This window comes from Phascolarctos cinereus, unplaced genomic scaffold, assembly GCF_003287225.1.
Source record: "Phascolarctos cinereus isolate Bilbo 61053 unplaced genomic scaffold, phaCin_HiC Scaffold_9;HRSCAF=440, whole genome shotgun sequence".
NCBI lineage: Eukaryota > Metazoa > Chordata > Mammalia > Diprotodontia > Phascolarctidae > Phascolarctos > Phascolarctos cinereus.
In genome coordinates, this window is record NW_027556402.1 from 28865010 (window position 1) to 28883281 (window position 18272).

At 37.9% G+C, this 18272-nt stretch overlaps 1 protein-coding gene across 2 annotated transcripts in view; it reads left to right on the forward strand.

Annotated features, from left to right (window-relative positions):
* The window catches only part of NUDT9 (nudix hydrolase 9), a 30601-nt gene extending 23402 nt beyond the window's left edge, over positions 1 to 7199 (forward strand). For both annotated transcript variants that reach the window (XM_020988322.2, XM_020988323.2), the window contains exons 6-8: positions 3230 to 3376; positions 4341 to 4425; positions 6697 to 7199. In XM_020988322.2, the coding sequence (XP_020843981.1) occupies positions 3230 to 3376; positions 4341 to 4425; positions 6697 to 6872 (408 nt within the window). In that variant the 3' untranslated portion in view covers positions 6873 to 7199. The remainder of the gene's footprint in view (positions 1 to 3229; positions 3377 to 4340; positions 4426 to 6696) is intronic.
* Positions 7200 to 18272: the final 11073 nt, after the last annotated feature.

Sequence of the window (18272 nt, forward strand, 5' to 3'; positions counted from 1 at the left end):
CAGTTTACCTTTTAAATTTCTGGGAACCCTTCATGTTGACCTTATTTATTTATTCATACATTTCAATTGTTCTACTACTATACCTTTGTTCATGTCATCACCCAACCTTGAATACCCTTCTAGCTTCCTTCAGCTGTCGTTAAGTCCACTGTATTTTTTGTGGCCCAGTTCAAGTTTTATGAAACCTATGAAAAAAAAAATAATATAAAACCAATTAAAAATAACAAAACGACAAACATTTCATCCGACACAGTATCAAAAAGTAAAGGAACATACAAAATCTGTGAACTGGTGGTTGAATAAAGTCCACAACCTAGTATGATAAGATCCTTCCAGCATCTGTCAGGTCTTCTCATTTGTTAGCTCAGGGTTTGTACAGACGTTATGAACTTGAAGAATAGTCTCTCACAGGAAGGCTGGCCTCAGTCATTGGTCTCAGGGTCTGTCTGAGCCGTGTATGCGTTAAGCTCAGCATCTCGGTGTCCTTTTATTTTCGACATACATGCATCCAATTGGTTGTCAAGCTGCTCCTTGGTCAGTGCAGGTCGGGCAGAACTTTAGCCTATTCTGATCTTTCCCCCTCTTTATAAATTATTATTCATTTGGGTCGTAAGCAAATATATACTTAGTCACGTATTATCTGAGTTTCCAGATTATAAGGAACTATCTTATTTGCTGTCTTTTGTACTCTTTAGTTGTGGTCATGTCTTACCTATTTGTATTTTCATGTGTTATATGTTTTCTTTCTAATGAGCTTTCTGCCATTAAAGATAGATTTCTTTTATATCCCTCATAAAATGCTGTGCATATAGCATATGCTTAGTAAATAGTGGTTGAATAAATGAATCTTAAAGATTAACAGGTTCTGAGAACTGGATATACCTGTTTAGTTTAAGGATTTAGCATTTCCTTATTCTCTTTAATTCAAACAGTTGTTTTGTTTGAAAGATAAAAGAGTATGCGGTAAAATGAAACTACACCAGTAATCACAGGAAAAGTCTAGGAATATTTCACTGGGGCATAGGCTTATTTATGTAAGCAACGTAATTTACCATCCGTTTGGATTAAGACAGGAAGTGGTGTGAAAACCAAGGGAATGAAATGAGTTTCTTGTATGTGTGTTTTAATGTAACTTCCTTAACGGATAGGATGGATGTGGATTAAAATGGTGTTAATTTCAGTTCTTCTTCCTGAGGATATTTCTTCGTCTGTAAAAGGAGAAAATAATAATAGTTTTACCACCTTGTGGAGTTGTTGTGGGGAAAGTGCACTAAATTGCTGCAGAGATTAAGGTTCAGCAAACATTAATTACCTCCTGCATGCAAGGCGCTGTGCTTGCAGAGTGTGAGTCATTGTGGATGCACGTCAGCTCTCACTCGGCAGTCTGCGTCTTCTGAGGTTGCTGGAGTACAGAAGGTTCCGTGCCTCGGCTTCAGTCACATGACTGTTGTGGCCCGAGGCAGGGTGGCAGAGTAGGAGATTAATTGTCACTTCGCCAGTGTTCTCATCTTACAGAGGAATGTCGCGAAGCTCAGAGAAACGATGTCATTTGCCCACGGCTGCGTGACTGGTAAGTAGAGGGTCGAGGACGTAAACGCAGAGCTTCTGACTACTAGGATGAGTAGCTTAAACGTTTGTTGGTCCAGTTTGGTTTGGAGACGTCTCCACTCAGTGCCTCTACTTCTTTATCTCTCGCTCACTTCTCCGTTCTCCTCTAGCTCTCTTCCTAGCAGTACTATTCAGGTGAAACTGCCCTCCACATGATTCCCAATGATTTCTTAATTGTTAAACATAATGGTGTTTTCTCTGGCTTTATCCTGCCTCGTCTCTCTGCAGATGCTCATACCATCTGCCACTCCCTCCTCCTCGATAGTCTTTCCCCTCTTTGCTTCTTTGACATTCTCCCAAAGCTGTCTTTGGGACCCTTTTCTTCTTCTTTCTCTGTGTCCTCATAGTGATTAGCTCCCGTGGAGTTAGCTGTCATTTCTTTTAAAATCTGCAGATCCTTTTCTGACATCTTTCCTGAACTTTAGTCTTGTGTTACCTGTCACTTATTTCTATCTGGATATATCCTTGGCATCTCCAACCGGCCATCCCTCCTGCAGACCTGCCTTCACACACTGAAGTCATCTTTGATTCTTTCTTCTCCTTTACCCACCTTGGACATGTCCTCCTCCTCCTGCCTGCGCCCCAGTTCTCACCTCTTTCCATTTCTTTACTTACACGGCCCCTGCTGTGGCACATACCCTGAGCTCTTCTTGCCTGGTTGCACTTCTGTAGACTCTTGATTGTTGTCTTCTGTCTCTCCCTTCCCTAGTCACCTCTCTACACATGACTGCTAGGTTATATTCCTCACACACAGGTCTGACCTCTCCTCTACTTAGAAATCTTCAGCCAAAGCAGATGGGCTGTGATGCTTCTTGAATGTTTTGAAAAGATGCATGATATTTAATTATTGCAGGTGATGCCTTTGTCTTTCCCCATGTACCTTCATGTCTTTAATGAGGTTCTTGAGGCATCAGTGCTCATTAGCTGGCATCCGCCCTGGCAGTGATGAGCCTCAAATGACAGAGACAAAGCTCGTTTCTGGGCCCATGCTCAGAGCCTTTCCACTTCGTGGGCCTCCAGAGCTTACGTATCAGAGACTTTGGGAAGATTACCTCCAAACCACGAGCAGGCACAAGGAGTAGGAAACAAGTCTGGGAAGGCGCTGTGATTTTTTTTCAGCTTGGAAGGCTGTGTCTACTAAGACATTTATGACTAAGTTGATGTGTTCTAGAGACTTCTCTGCAGCTTGCCTAGGTTAGTGCTTGCCTGGGGTCACACAGGTAGTGAGTATAAAGAGGCACGATTTGAATTCAGGTCTTCCTGACTCCTAGCTTCTGAACCCAAACCTGCTATTGGCTCTGCTGCTCTGTGGTCTGTGTTCTGAGAAAAGAAAAAGGGGGCGGGGAGGCTATTACAGAAAAACTCTCTTTTACAGGGCTGAGCTAATTAGGTCATCCTTGATGCTTCCATTGAGATAGTTGCACCCCCTATGGGGAAATGCACGGTCTCAGACAAAAACTTAACACCCCAAAAACTCTGAATATTGATCAAGTAACCTTCCCCTGGTAAACTCATTTACTACTCGACAGGATTTTTGTAGATGCGTGTGCCATCCAGATGGATTTTTAGATTTTAGATGGATAGGAAGATACTCAGATATACATTTTTACGTATCTGTCAGGGGATGGTGGATCCAGGAGAGAAAATCAGTGCTACCTTAAAACGAGAGTTTGGTGAAGAAGCTATGAACTCCTTGCAGAAGTCCAGTGCTGAGAAGCAGGAGATGGAGGAGCAGTTGCACAAACTCTTCAGCCAAGAACATTTAGTGGTAAGAAATGGCTTCCCAGCAATCAGTCGGATAACAAACGGTTAGTGAGCACCTGCTGTATGCCAGGCATTGTGCTAAGCAAAGATAAGGTTTCCTCTCTGCATTACCAGCTTAGAGACTGGTAAAGTTTCTAGAGTTTTGGTGGGCTGCAGAGTTCATCTTCACTAGTGATGAGGCTCTCCAAACTTAGCTGAAGTTTATAGTTGCTTTAGGTTACTAAAATGTAGAGGGATTTCCATCCCCCGGGAAATTTTGCCCAAGTTCTTGCGGAAAATAAGGTTATGTTTAAACACGATCAGGCACAACTCTGGTTCATGACACAGCTGTTGTGAACCTAGGCCAGGTCCTTTCTTATCCCCAGCTCTAATTCGTTTTTCCTCTGGCATCTAGCTTAGTCTGATAAGGTGATACTTTCCCTTAAATTTTTCCCTGATTGCTGCCGCCTTCTTAGATCTGTTGCTTTTTTTTGTTTGTTTCTTGTTGTGTCTTCTGTAGTATTCTCCAGATGTCTAGGGCCACTGTTTTTCATCTCTCATATAGCTTTGGGCCATTCAGAATGTTTAACTGTTACAGCATGGGCGTTGCATAGAAAGAGCAACCTTCTGCCTTCCTCTAAGTTATGTGCATAGAATATGTATAAAATGTGGAACTTTTAATCATACAGCTTGTATCTGACTTACAGCAGTTGCAAAGATTAGCAGAGACTGAATTATGAAGGTTTTCCTTTCCCATGTTGTTAAACTCCCAAGAGTTATTGAGAGATAAATATGTATATCCATTCATTCATCTTAAGCTACTGAACTCAGAAGTTATTTTGGAATTAAAAATTATACAACTTTAAAAAATTCCTGACATTTTTTCTTGAATTTGAACTGGCCTGATGTATGTTAATCTTTCTAGCCATGCCTAATGCACTCTTTCCATTTCTTTGGTAAATTATATTACCTGTCTCCTTTCTTATCAGGTTTATAAGGGTTATGTAGATGATCCTCGTAACACTGATAATGCATGGATGGAGACAGAAGCTGTGAACTACCATGATGAAACAGGTAGAGAATCTTGTTAGCATGCATTAAGTGCCTTTCTTGTTATGGACATTGTATTAATAACATGCTGTCTTTTGTATTATTGTCCTCATTAGACAGCAAAACTAAAGAGTTTTCTCGGTAGTGGGGAGGAATTTGTTTCACATAGTTAAATGTTTCCTCGGGTGAGCAAGGTTTACTTCATTTAATTTAATTAATTAATTAATTTATTTGCAAAATAGCTGGCCAAGATTAAAGGTTTCACCCAGTGGCCATGGAAAGAACAGGGCCTATCACCTAGACTCTATTAGTATTTAAAATTTTAGTTTGTACCTTTTTAGTTCAAATTTTATAATGGTATAGGGCAATCAAAATATATAGTTCCTTCTAATAGAATAAGCTTTTCAAGGTGCTATATAAAGAATTTATTTATGCAATAAATGCTGTAAGAAAATGAAAACTGAAATTTATGGGTTAATAAATACTGGCTTTTTTTGTGGATCTCTAAGCAAATCTGTTAATGAAAATGGTGTGAGGGAAATTTCTACCTACTAATGGATAATTTCAGTGTTCATGTTTAGTATTTTAATGATGAAATAGGGTAAAATTTATCAGGGTAAATTATTCTGGAAAGAATACAGGACTAGGCATCAGATATTCTGGTTTTAAGTCCTAATTTTTTATACTATATCAACACGCAAAAATTAATTAACCTTTCTGGACCTCTGTTGTCTTCTGTTTAGAGTAGAGATAATAGTACCCATGCTGTCTACTGAACTGTGATCCATGACCTCACATGAGGCAATCCATATAAAAATGCTTTGAAAAGTGAACAGTTTTCTATGTACAGATGTAAGATAGGACTCTTTCATTTTCCTAGTGAATACAAGCACCATTTGTTGTTTATCCACGAACATTATTTATGGACCTCCTCTGTGGCAAGCATTAGATACGAAAATGAAATAGTTCTTCCCTGCCCTCAAGAAGCCTGCTTCTTATCAGAATGACTTCTGACCATGCTTAACAGTGGTTCATGTTGCTGCAGCAAATATTTGCCACAGAATTAGACAAATAGATAGGGTGATTTTAAAAAATGGTGTATTGAAGGAAGGAGCAGATTCCTTGTTCTCAGCCTGTGAGGATTTGTCATATTAAAATGTAAATACTTTGTTTTGTTTCTGAAACGAACTTGATTTTACAGAGACTCTCATCTTCTGCATCTCTTTTTTGTTTACCTTTTATAACTTTAATTAGAAAATTAGAGGGGAGAAAGGAAGCCTTTTCATTGAGCAATGTTATTAATATGTTCTGTGTGTCATTACTGTTCTAGGCCCTGCGAATAAAAAGACAATAGATAGTAAGAAGCCTACATTCTGTTGTGGAAAGCTGTACTTAGAAAGATAGTACAAAATTATACCAAACAAATGAAGTAATATTGGGAGGTGGAAGGGATACACACATAAATGTATAAGGGATATACACACACAAATAAATATGATAAAAGAATGTGATGGGGCAAGGAAAAAATTGAGATAGATTCCCTTTAGAATAGGGGCTCTTTACCAAGGGGTTCATAGATTTCAAGCAATCTGTGAACTTGTTTTGGGAAAAAAATGCATCTTTATTTTCACTAACCTGTAACTGAAATGTAATATTTCCTTTGATTAATAATATAGGCAACAAATCACAGTAGTATTAAGCTTCACCAGACACAAAAAGGTTAAGAACTAGTGCTTTAGAAACATTGAGGATGGGAGAGATCACTTTCAAGTGCCGTTTTTGAATTATTTGTATATTTCAATTTTCCTTGTTAGAGCTGACTCCTGAGGATAATTAAGAGCTGGAATGTACAGACAACCTAAATAGAGAAGTTTTTTCTTTATGGTACTATTTTAAGCAGGTTTATCTCTATTTATGGATTTAATTGAAAATGATTTTGGGATCATATATTTATTTGTGTTTATTCACTTTATGCTATATAATATATTTTGTCTTATTAGAGTTTAACAGGATTAGGAAGCCAAGGCCTGGAGAAGTGAAGTGACTTGCCTAAGATCCCATAGTGTTGGAGCTGAGATTTGGACTGAAGTCTTTTGACCCCCAGATCTAGTGCTCTTTCCATTGTACTGTGCTGTCTTTTAGGCAGTTGGGAGCTAACCTGTAGAGTGTTAGGTGGTGGTCACTCATCACCCGGTATTAAATTCACTTCTGACAATAATGCTTGAAGAAAGATATGGTAATATTAAAAAAAACCTTAGCCTTTTTCTTTAATGCTTGTTTTTGTTTTGTGATCAGGTGAGACGATGGATAACCTGGCTCTGGAAGCAGGAGATGATGCTGGGAAGGTGAAATGGGTGGACATCAGCGACAAGCTCAAGCTGTATGCCAGTCATTCCCAGTTCATCAAACTTGTGGCTGAGAAGCGAGGAGCGCACTGGAGTGAGGACTCCGAGCCGGGCTGCCATGGATGAGGGCTGGAGAGTCTCCCTGTGTATTTCAGGTCCTCAGATGAACAGTGGTGGAGGGCACAGAACGCGGATTAGAGAGGGCAGGTCACTAATTGTGGTGGTGGTTTTATTCATTTCTGAAATTGTCTTTGAATGTTTTTGCATCATGGGTGTGGTGTGATAGCAAGTAAGAGTGGAATGCTTCCAGAGAAGAAAAGTGTTCTAGCTAGGAGAAGAGGAATATAAAAAGTAGCCTTCTGTACATGTTTATTTAGCCATGGCTTAAACCAAATTAAATCACTGCTGCTTTTGGAAGACTTGCAGACCTAAATAAAGACATGACTGACTGAATGAATGTGTGCCTGATGACCGTCTTCTCCGCTTTCTCCCCAGCCGGCTCGGTTGCTTCTTTCTTGCCATTCCTTCCCTCTTGCTGTTCTGCACTCGAAGCTCGGAGTGTTGCAGCTGCTTTTAGGACACTGTGTGTTCCAGAAGGAGCAGCACCACTGGAGAGTCTCCTGTAAAGCCTAATTCCTTTTGTATCACCTACTTCAAATTTAGCTTTGGGGGCCACGTGGAGCCTGCTTTTAAGAACTGAACATTTGTGGGCATTCTTGACTTTAAAAGGGTCAATTTTATGAAAAAATTCTAGTTACTCTTTTCATGAATGGTGAGAACTAGAGCTCACATTGTTCCCATTTTAGAAAATTCTTCTCAATAAAAACTTGTCTAGGAATTGAGCAATTTAAATTGATGTCATGTTTTATTTCTCCCTATACAAATTTTTATGATGAATCAACCTTAAAATTACTAAAATGGTTTAGTAATTATAAGAGTTTACACTGCTAGCGTTTTAAAGTTTACAAAATGCTTTTCCTACGCTATCTTATTTAATCCTTACGAACCTGTTGGGTAAATTCTATTATCATTGTTATTACTATTTTATAAATGTGTAAACTTGGACTCAGAGTGAGTAAGTACTTGCCAGGGTCATGTAGGAATGTTTTCAAGATGATGCAGTTCAAGCCCTGGCTTTTCTAACCCTCCAAGTTAAGGACTTTATTCACTATGCCAGGTTGCCTCACTAGTAAGGAACTGAAGACAATTCAGGACTAAACCCAGATCAGAGGAATTTATTTGTTCAGTTTTTGAGGAGAGTTCAAAGGCTTGAGAATGTTACTAATATAAAATGAAAATTTGAGTGTTAGATGTATATTCTGAAATAACTTTATCCCTGGAATCAAGGCCAAAGTGATGGTGCTGAATCTATGAGGGCTTGTTTTCAGATAGAGATTTTAAATGCGTGGGAAGGCAAGCAGGTTATGCTATTGATAGTACAGATAGCCCTCAACTTATAAATGAGCTGTTTGCCAAAAATATAGTTGTAATTTGTTGTTTGGAATTGAGAACATGACTTTCTGTAAATACTGTTTTAGATGGCTTTGTGCCAGCCCATAAAATACTGTTTAGCCAGAGGTGCGGAACCTGCGACCTTGAGGCCTTTGAGGATTTGTTCTGTAAAATTTGGATTCAGTCAAAAGGCCTAACTTAAGGATCTGGAAGACCACATGTGGCCTCAAGGCTGCAGGTTCCCCATCCCTGGTTTAGCCCATTATCTAGCTGAATACCAGTGAAATCACAGATCCAATCCCTAGCCCTATATCTGTGTTATTAAAAACTCTTACTCACCCCCTTCAAAACGTTGTTTGGGAATTATAATCCTAGTTCTAAATTAGGATAGTAAAACATCATTGTTTACTTCTGTTCCATGGGCAGCCTGTTCATTCTCTCTTATACTAGTTCAGTTCACATGGGAAAATGTTGGGGAAGAGGAGACTAGAGTAGAACTTAGGACTTGGGTAAAGGGGAGTTTTTTTTTTTTTTAAGGAAGAGGGAAAATCTGCTTCACTGGGTCTAATTTGGTATAGACTATGTGCATTGTGGTTACCACAGAAAGGACCTAAAAATCTTGGAATCAGCTACTGATGGAGCTAGAGGCTGCCTGCAGCTGTTTGAGGAAAAGACATTACTCCTTCATAGTGATGGGTAGAGGTCTTTAAAATAGTCTTAAGAGTACTTTGGAATTACTTACAGCCTATATTTACTTGTTTAGGTAAATTCTGACAAGCAAGGAAAATAATAATGAGTAATAGTTGATTAAGAAATAGGCACTTGTTAAGGGATATATGTATATGTGTATATATATATACACATATATATGTATACACACACATATATACACACACTCTGCTATTTTCATAAGGTTACAGAAGTTTGATTTTACTTTTTTTTTTTTGGTGAGGAAATTGGGGTTAAGTGACTTGCCTAGGGTCACACAGCTAGTAAGTCTCAAGTGTCTGGTCTGAGACCCGACTTGAACTCAGGTCCTCCCGACTCCAAGGCCAGAGTTCTGTCCGCTGTGCCACCTAGCTGCCCCTTGATTTTACTTTTTTTTGCCAAGAAGAAATTCTTTACACTTTGCAGGATTATGGAATTTTTACTTGAGCTCTTAAAGACTGCAAAATGGTATTTTTTCTACTGTAAACCACATTCAGATTAGGAGTACAAGTTTAGATTTCCAGATCCATTTGCAAAACAGGAAAATTGCATAAAATATTTTAAGAAGAAACTACTGTTAAAGCATCAACACCACTTTATTATTAATAGCTTGTTCTTAAAATCAGTTGTAATGAATAGCTTTCCCACTGGAATAAAGTACTGTGGATCTCTTAGGATTTGTGATAGGAAGGAAAGATAGTTGAAAGAAAACATTTGTTGCTAATGTAATATACTAAGTTACCATGGTGATGCAGTTACAGATAATTTCTTTAAATGTAACTGTCCCATTTTCATGAACAACCTTTTTTATGGATTGATAATGCCTTAATAACTGGAGGGATACAGCCAGTTGCTTGTCTTTTTGGTGTTTTCAAACACGATTAATTCTTAATTTTTTCATACAAACATAACTGCCTTAACAGCAAGTGCTAGTTTGCTTATTAAGTTGTTATAATTAATTACTAATCATTTTCATCGAATGCATGTGTCATTATGCTAAGGGGCTCTTTTTCAGGACAAAAATGTGTAATTTTTAGTAAACCAATTGATTTAAATTGCAAAAATAAATTGTCTATGTAGTTGCTAGAAATTCATTTAGGAGCCATAGGCTCATTTTTATTCCTCCCTTGAACAATTATTCATTGTGCAATGTAGACAAAGTCTGACTCTGAGTTACTTTAAAATGGTCAAGAGCAAAGATAAAACTTTTAATTCAATTTTTCTGCAGAACTACAAAAACTCATTACCAGATAGACTATAACTTTTACCTATCCTGTGTAAAGAATACTTGCTGTATATTTAATATTTCATAAGCTCTGTGTTATTTCTGCCAAAAGAAATTATACAGGTTGGATTTATTATAGTTGCTTATTTAAGTGACTTACATTTTTTGACCTTTCCATTTCTCCCTAAAAATATTTTACTGCTAACGTTAGGTAGGAATTATATGAACAAATTGTTTCTGGATGCTAACATGATCAGAACAGGACTCCTGCTTATTACAACAAATGTGCAGTTTTTCTCTTGGAAGGTGTAGTTTCTCATAGTTTGATGGCTTGGTAAGATCAGTTTGGGAAGTATGAACAATGTTTAAGTTTTTTTTAAGGTAAATAGTTTTTACTTACTGATTTTCAACTGTTATTAAGTCTTTATAGGAGGTCAGACTAGTGCAAATGAAAAAAAAATTCCTTTTAAAAATTATGGCAGAAAAGTGTGGAGAAATACTGAGCACATTACAAATGTATGCATTTGTATTTCTCAACTATACATATGTATTATAATGGTTTTCCTCCAAAGTGGTGGGGGGGGAGGGGTGAAAATGGGGATCAATAATAATTAAGCCAAAAAGAGAAAATCAGTTTTTGAAACATTTTAAAATGAACAGAAGAGAGAAGGGAGTTCTGAAGGAGGTACCAAGAAGCAAAGTAACTAATGAACTTAATGTATTAAATTTATTTGTGCTTATTTTTTAAAGCAAGCCATACGTAATTAAACTTCCTGAATTCACATGCAATCCTCTTTGTTATTCACATATTTTTATATGTCCTTTATTATTTGTCAAGTTTAGAATGAAAAAATAAAAGAATTACTAAACTAAAAAAAATTTTGAGATTCATTCATATAAAATTAATTTACCTAGGTTCTAGACAGACGCTCCACCTAACAAAAGACCTATGAATTTCATTCCCAGCTTCGTGCAGGCTTCTAATAGAAAGAAAACAATGAGAGAAGATCCAGACATCCAAGGCTTTTTCCCCATGCAGAATGGAAAGGATGTTCTACCTAAACTGTCATTAAAAATAAATTTCCTTGATTTATTAGAAATCTTCATTAAGGTCCAAGTTTGTTACAAAAATGTACAAATAGCTGAAAAGGCAGAACTTTTAATATTTGATTCAGTGAGCCAAATTAGAATGATACACCTTGGGGTAGCTAGGTGGCGCAGTGGATAGAGCACCGGCCCTGAAGTATCTGTCCTCAGACCAAACACTTGACGATTACTAGCTGTGTGACCTTGGGCAAATCACTCAACCCCAATTGCCTAAGGAAAAAAAAAAATTAATGATATACCGTATGTACCTAAATCTACCCTGAAATTCATACCTGATAAATACGAGTTAACAAGTCATGCTCAGTATTTCTCACACACCCCTCCTACCATAGTTTTGAGAAAAAACCTTTTTTTTTTTTTTCTCGTTAGCACAAGAAAAACCTCATAGCAAGTGGAGCTGTCTAAAAGTGGAATGGCCTGCCTTGGGGATTTTTCCTTCATCAGGGGTCTTCAAGCAGAAGATGAACTTGGGAATATTGTAGAGAGGTTTCATGATCACTATTGGGCTAGGTAAATGGCTGCTGCTGAGGCTTCTTTCAGCTCCAAGATACCCAGGTTCTTTTATTCTCGTCTGGATGCCAGTTCACTTCTTGCAGGAGATGTTTGCAGTTTCAACCAAATTAGTATCGAGTGTGGTGACCGCCAGCCCACACAGGCAGATTCTCTGGAGAGTCATACACAAGTGTCTTCGCTTTGTCCTTCTCCCTTGGTACTTCTAAGCTTTCTCAGTTCTGTCGGAGGAATGAGGAGACTCCCAGGAAGGGTAGGGTTTTGGCTCCAGGTGGAGGGGATGACAGAGGGAAACAGAGCTACTCAGTTCTGACTTGGGTTGTTTTCTCTGCCAAAGAGAATTACCTTTATGCTGGAAATGGTGGCACAAAAATAACCAACCAGGAATTTATAGCCAGTATAAGTGAGGAGATAATGGGAGAGCTCTGAAAGATCAAGGAGATACAGAAATGAAAGTAGTGTCAAGGCTTTTGAACACAGCAGAGTAGGTGAATGGGGCACCACTGACGGAAAAAAGGACATTGGAAGGAAGAACAGGTTTTGGGCGATAGTAAGTTGGGTTTTGGACGTGTTAAGCTTGAGATACTAGTGAGATAACCAGATAGTCATAGTTATGGCCTGCGTTCATATGGAACTTGACAGAAAGAACAGGGATAGGAAAAAAAAAGTGTATATATACATATTTATGTGTATACACACACCGATGTGTGTGTATATATGTGTGTGTATACCTGCATACATATACACGTATATGCTATATAAATGGATAAATTACCAGGGGAGAGAGAAGAAAAGAAGGCTAAAGACAAAGCTTTAGATGATGGCCTCTTGACATGGTTTTCTAGGTGGTGCAGTGAACAGAGAGCTAGACCTGGAGTTGGGAAGACCTGAGTTCAAACCCAGCCTCAGATACTTACTAGCTGTGTAACCCTAGGTAAATTGCTTAATCTCTGTCTACCTCAGTTTCCTCATCTGTAAAAATGAGGATAATAATAGTACCTACTTCCCATGATTATTCTGAGGAATAAATGAGGACCAAGTTTTCCAGTCTATTGGAGTGGACTTCCTGACATCATTTCACTTTATCATTGGATAAAGTATTTTCAAAGACATTTGACATCTACCCTATAGTATTTTGATCAATTGAGATGTGTTCTCACTTAGTTAAAATATTTAGAGATAAAATGGGGCTGAGTGGTTTCAAACTTGCTTTGATGTGGATTCATTACTAACATAGAAAAAATCCTCTATGGGTTTTGGTGAAATATTGAGAAGTGGCAACACAGAACCTTTTGAGAATCATCATCTCTTTCTAACTCCTGTCATTATTGTTATTCAGTAATGACTGACTCTTCATGATGCCGTTTTGGGTTTTCTTGGCAGAGATACTGAAGTGGTTTGCCATTTCCTTCTGCAGCTCATTTTACAGATAAGGAAACTGAGGCAAAAAGGGTTAAGTGACTTCCCATTGTCACACAGCTAGTAAGTGTTTGAGGCCAGATTTTAACTCAGGAAAATGAGTCTTCCAGACTCCAGGCCCAGCACTCTTATCTGCTATACCACCTAGTTGCCCATTTTCTATCATACTTTTTTTTTTTAAAGCAAAATGTAGTTTCTATGATTCTCTTTTAATTAGGTCTATTCTTTTTGTTTTATATGATATTATGATATTACTCTGCCCCTTTATTTTTTCTTCAGCTGAAGTTGAAGCTGCTCCAATCCCTTATTTTAATTCTGTGTGTATCTTTCAGTTGCAAATGTGTTTCTAATAAACAATGTATTGTTGGATTCTGGTTTCTTATCCATTCTGCTATCCCTTTCCATTTTATGGATGAGTTCATTCCATTCACTTTCACAGTTATGATTGCTAACTTTGTATTTCCCTCCATCCTGTTCTCTTATATTTACCTTTCTCTTTCTTACCCTGTCCCTTTCTCAGGAGTCTCTTTTGATTTTGACTACTGCCTCTTTTTACTTTTAATTTCATTAATCTGTCCTTTGATTTTTCAAATTTCTGTTTTGATATTCAAGTAGGGGTTTTTAAATTAGTTATTTTTCTGGTTGTTTTTTTTTTGTAGTTGCATGTCCAGTTTGTTGATCTGCTCTTTTATTGATGAAAATGTTTAGAGAGATAAAATTTCCCCTAAGTACTGCTTAGCTGCATCTCACAAATTTTGATATGTTGTCTCATTGTGATCATTATCTGAAATGAAAGTATTGATTATTTCTATGATTTGTTCTTTGACCCACACATTCTTTAGAATTGTCATTTGGTTTCTAATTAATTTTTAATCTATGCTTCCAAGGCCCTTTACTGAATATAATTTTCATTGTATTATGGTAAAAAAAAGATGTCTTTAATATTTATGCTTTTCTGCATTTGTGAGATTTTTATGTTCTGATACATGTTCAGTTTCTGTGAAGTGGCTATCAGGGGGTTTATTTGTCACTTTAAAACCTCTTCTCCGCTCTATAAAGTAAGGGGATTGGAGAAAACAGGGGACTAGCATAGGACTAGTCATCACTGCCTCTTCCTGGGAGCTATAGTCAGGACCTGTCCTTTTGTCAGAGCCTGTAATAAATACTTTCCTGGCAGTGCTCTCAGGTCCGGCCTCTGGGCCTGTTCCAGTATCTTATAGCAAACCATGAATTTTTTCATGGTGTCTGATCAGAAAATCACTTATTCTTCACTAAGCCCTTCTCCCCACTATTGGCATATTAGCTGGTCTATAGTTGGGGTGGGAGAGGAGAGGGTCAGAGGGCAAACTGAAAACATTCTTCCCATACATCCTCAGGGAAGGGGGAACGTGTAAGTATCAGTGCTGCTGGATAGGGAAAGGAACTAGATCTGTGATTTCATTGATAGGGAAAAAGCTCCTTTCATCAGAGAAGGTTGGTGCCTTCTCTATGCCTTCTGCTCTGAGACAGTGGCCTGGAACAATAGTGTCGAACTCAACTAGAAATGGATCCCTTTGGTGGCCTATGACTTAGAAAACTGCAAATTAACACAGTTTGTGTTGTATTATCTTTTTATTATTTTGTTAAATATTTCCCACGTTTCTCAATTAGCACTTTTAGAATCCCGAGGCTAATGTGTGTCAGACAGAAGATTTGAACTCAGGTCTTCCTGACTTGGAGGCCAGCTGTTATCTTCTCTGCCATGTTGCCTCTGTTTTAGGGTCTGCAGATCTGGCATAATCAACTGAATTCCCCTGATTCAACCTATTCTTTGAGAAACCCTAATCTACCTCTGAGAATTACTTCATTGTTTATTTGCTTAAAATATATTTTTTAAAACTGGTCTTTGAAGATTTAATAAAAAGGTTATCTCCCCCACAGAAAGTTTAAAGAATGGACCATTCATTCCTTCTCTCACTAACTTAGGGAAATTCCCCATTTTGTCTTGCTCTATCTCTGGGATATGAAGAGTACCTGTGCTCCCTAAATGGCCACAAGAGGGAGATATGAACCGTTTAAACGTGTAACTTAAAAAATGTGACTTGACAGATCCTTCCTGTTGACTTTTTCTTTTCCTTTTATATGAACAAATAATCCTTAATAATATTTAGTCCATTTTTGTGTTTACAAGCAGGTTTTATCTGTAATAAAAGAAAACAAAAAACTAGATTCACGCAGCTTCCCATAAAAGCTAATGATGAGAGATAACTACTACTAATGACCTCACTCAAACACAGACCCAAGCACATTCCTCCTCTTTGCCAGCCACATCATCCTTAGGTTCTGATTTTATAAGATGCAGCATAATTAGAATGATCTTTTAAAAAGATGATAGTAATAATAGCTAGCATTTCTGTCGTACTTTAAGTTTTACAAAGTGCTTTACAAAAATTATTTCATTTGACCTTTATAACTATCCTAGGAGGTTGGTGCTATTTTACAGATGAGGAAATTGAGGCTGAGAGAGGTTAAAGTGACTTGCCCTGGGTCACATAGCTAATCCAAAGGATGATTTGAACTCAGGTCTTCCTGACTTTAGGTCTAATGGTGTATCCACTGCACCACCTCGCTGCCGCTAAAGAGGCTGAAGGTAATATAGGTAGCAAGTAGCAAAATTATGTTTCAAATCTAGATATTTTTATTCCAAATCTAGTGTTCTTTATATCACATCACACTGATCTCCTGTGTTACTATGTTGTAGCGTTAGTAATATGACAATTTATAGCTAAACTATGTCAAGGGAGATTTTCACATAATATAGTATAGTATAATATAATACAATGCAGTATAATGCGATATCTTAACATCAGAGTTCCTATTCACTCAATTAGTGATATTAAGAGATATGAAACCAAAATCTGATAAATTTTGAGACATCAGCTAGATTTTCATACATGCATATGGAATTCTGTAATGGATCACAATTGATTTTGGAAATTTAGACTTATCACCAACATACACCTGGGATGCTCAGGTTAGGTTGTATTCTAGTTTATCTCTAATGTTCTACTCCATTTCTGAATTTAAGAACATTGCCTTTTCCTTTCTCAAGCACTTATACTTCCATCTATGTGACACAGTACAGTACAATGTAATGCAATTCAGTGTTTATGAAGTCAAAGCCTTCTCATCTTTACAGCCCTATATAGTGTACTCATGTCTTTGGTGTACAAGTGGATCTGTGATCTCATTAATTCATCTCTTCTCGCCAACACTGCAAGTCGTGACCCATCTGTGACTGCCCCCATTTTGTGCAGTTGTCATTCATATCGTGATGGAGACCTTTATCACTTTTTCCTGATAGCATGAAGTCACCAGGGAGCACATGGTTTTTCCATTCCTCACCCTTCTTGTTCTCATTTTTTTCACTCATACATTTCCTTTATAACATCATTTACAATACTTTTCTTGTATAATTCCTTGCATGTAATGCATACCAGATTGCTCACACTTACCATGAACCTCCCCACTGCCTCTGGGTGACCCTTCACTTCAGTTCTTTGGAAACTAGTGCTCCGTGACATCTAGCCACACAACCCCCCTTGTGGAAGAGTGCCATTCAAAAGGTGGGCCCTTGTTTTAGGGAGTAGCTTGGAGTCATTAAAAAAACTTTACGGTATCCCAAATTTCATTCTTCCTGCTTGATTTTGTGTATACACATAACACACAAACACATATATATACCTACACACATTATATACACACGTGTATTTATATATAAAATCACATGTATGTCTGTACTTTTATGTAAACCACATGTATGTGTGTACGTTGTATGTGTTCACACACAATGATGGAAGAGTTCTCTGCTGTATATATCCCACTGTCTAAACAATACTCATTCTTTTTCTAATTGTTTTTTTTTGCCTGTGTACATAGGCCAAACCCTTTTGAATAATTATGATTATGGATTTCATTTAATAGGCCTTATGATGTTACAGACCTTTTTGACACCAGAACAGTATTGTCTACAATAGGAACATTTGGAAGCTTTCACCTTCAGTAGGGAATCATTCTTCAACTTGGACTCTGCATTAAATCTTCTTGACAATAATGAATACCTTTGGTGAGGATGCATCTTTTTGTTTTATGGAGATATCTATTATTAATGATAAAAGGATTATCAAAGAAAGCTATTTTTGTTGTTTTATGCATAATAGTAATAATAATAACCATGGCTGCTGGTAGGCCCAGAGGATTGGGAAATTCAACCTCTCTTTCTCTACTAAGGTACCTGAATTGTTAATTAATTTATGTAATTATGAAAAAAAGGCAGGCACTCCTGGTTCTTTGGGTACTCACCAGGAAAGACCATAATGACAGCAGGGAGTAAGGCTTCAATCACACTTTAATAAGTCACAGAGGATGAGGGGAGGAACAGGCACAGAAAGTATAGAGACAAGTGGCAGAAGGTGTGTGTAGGGAGTCCAGAGGCCTGGGGCAGGGATGATGTGACAGGCATAAGTTGGGCAGGAAACATGAGGAAGAGAATGGAGAGGGAGAGTGGTATGCAGAGTGACTCACAGTTGGGAGTATTCAACAGCACAAACCCCGATGGTGGGAGCTGGAGTTTGGGGTCTCATTTTCATAGGGCTTTGGGGGGGGCAGACTAATTCTTCTTTCTTGTTCCACCTTGGGGTTATTGGTTCATTAACATACACATCCTCTCAAAGTTGCTAGCACCATTTGGTGTTCTGCTGGCCTTAACTGTTTGTGTGTGTGTGAAGCTTATCAGAGCCTTATGTATCATAGGACCAAAAGGCCCTGACAGCTAGACCTAGCTGGCCTCCCCTGATTTAGCACACTGTGTCAGGATATGAATTTTTAGATAACATATGATACGGTTTGCAAATTATGCCCTTTTGATCTTTGGGACAGTCTATACGTGACTCCCTTTATAATCTTCCTACTATTCTTAACTTTATAAACTACTTATAAACTTACCATACTAACTAGAAAGGGGTGGGAGAGGTTGGTGGTCAGGGGATCAGAACAAGATACACTTTTAACACAGTACCCCTTAGTAGTTCACAGATTTGGCTTCTCAGGAGATGGATCAGGTTCTT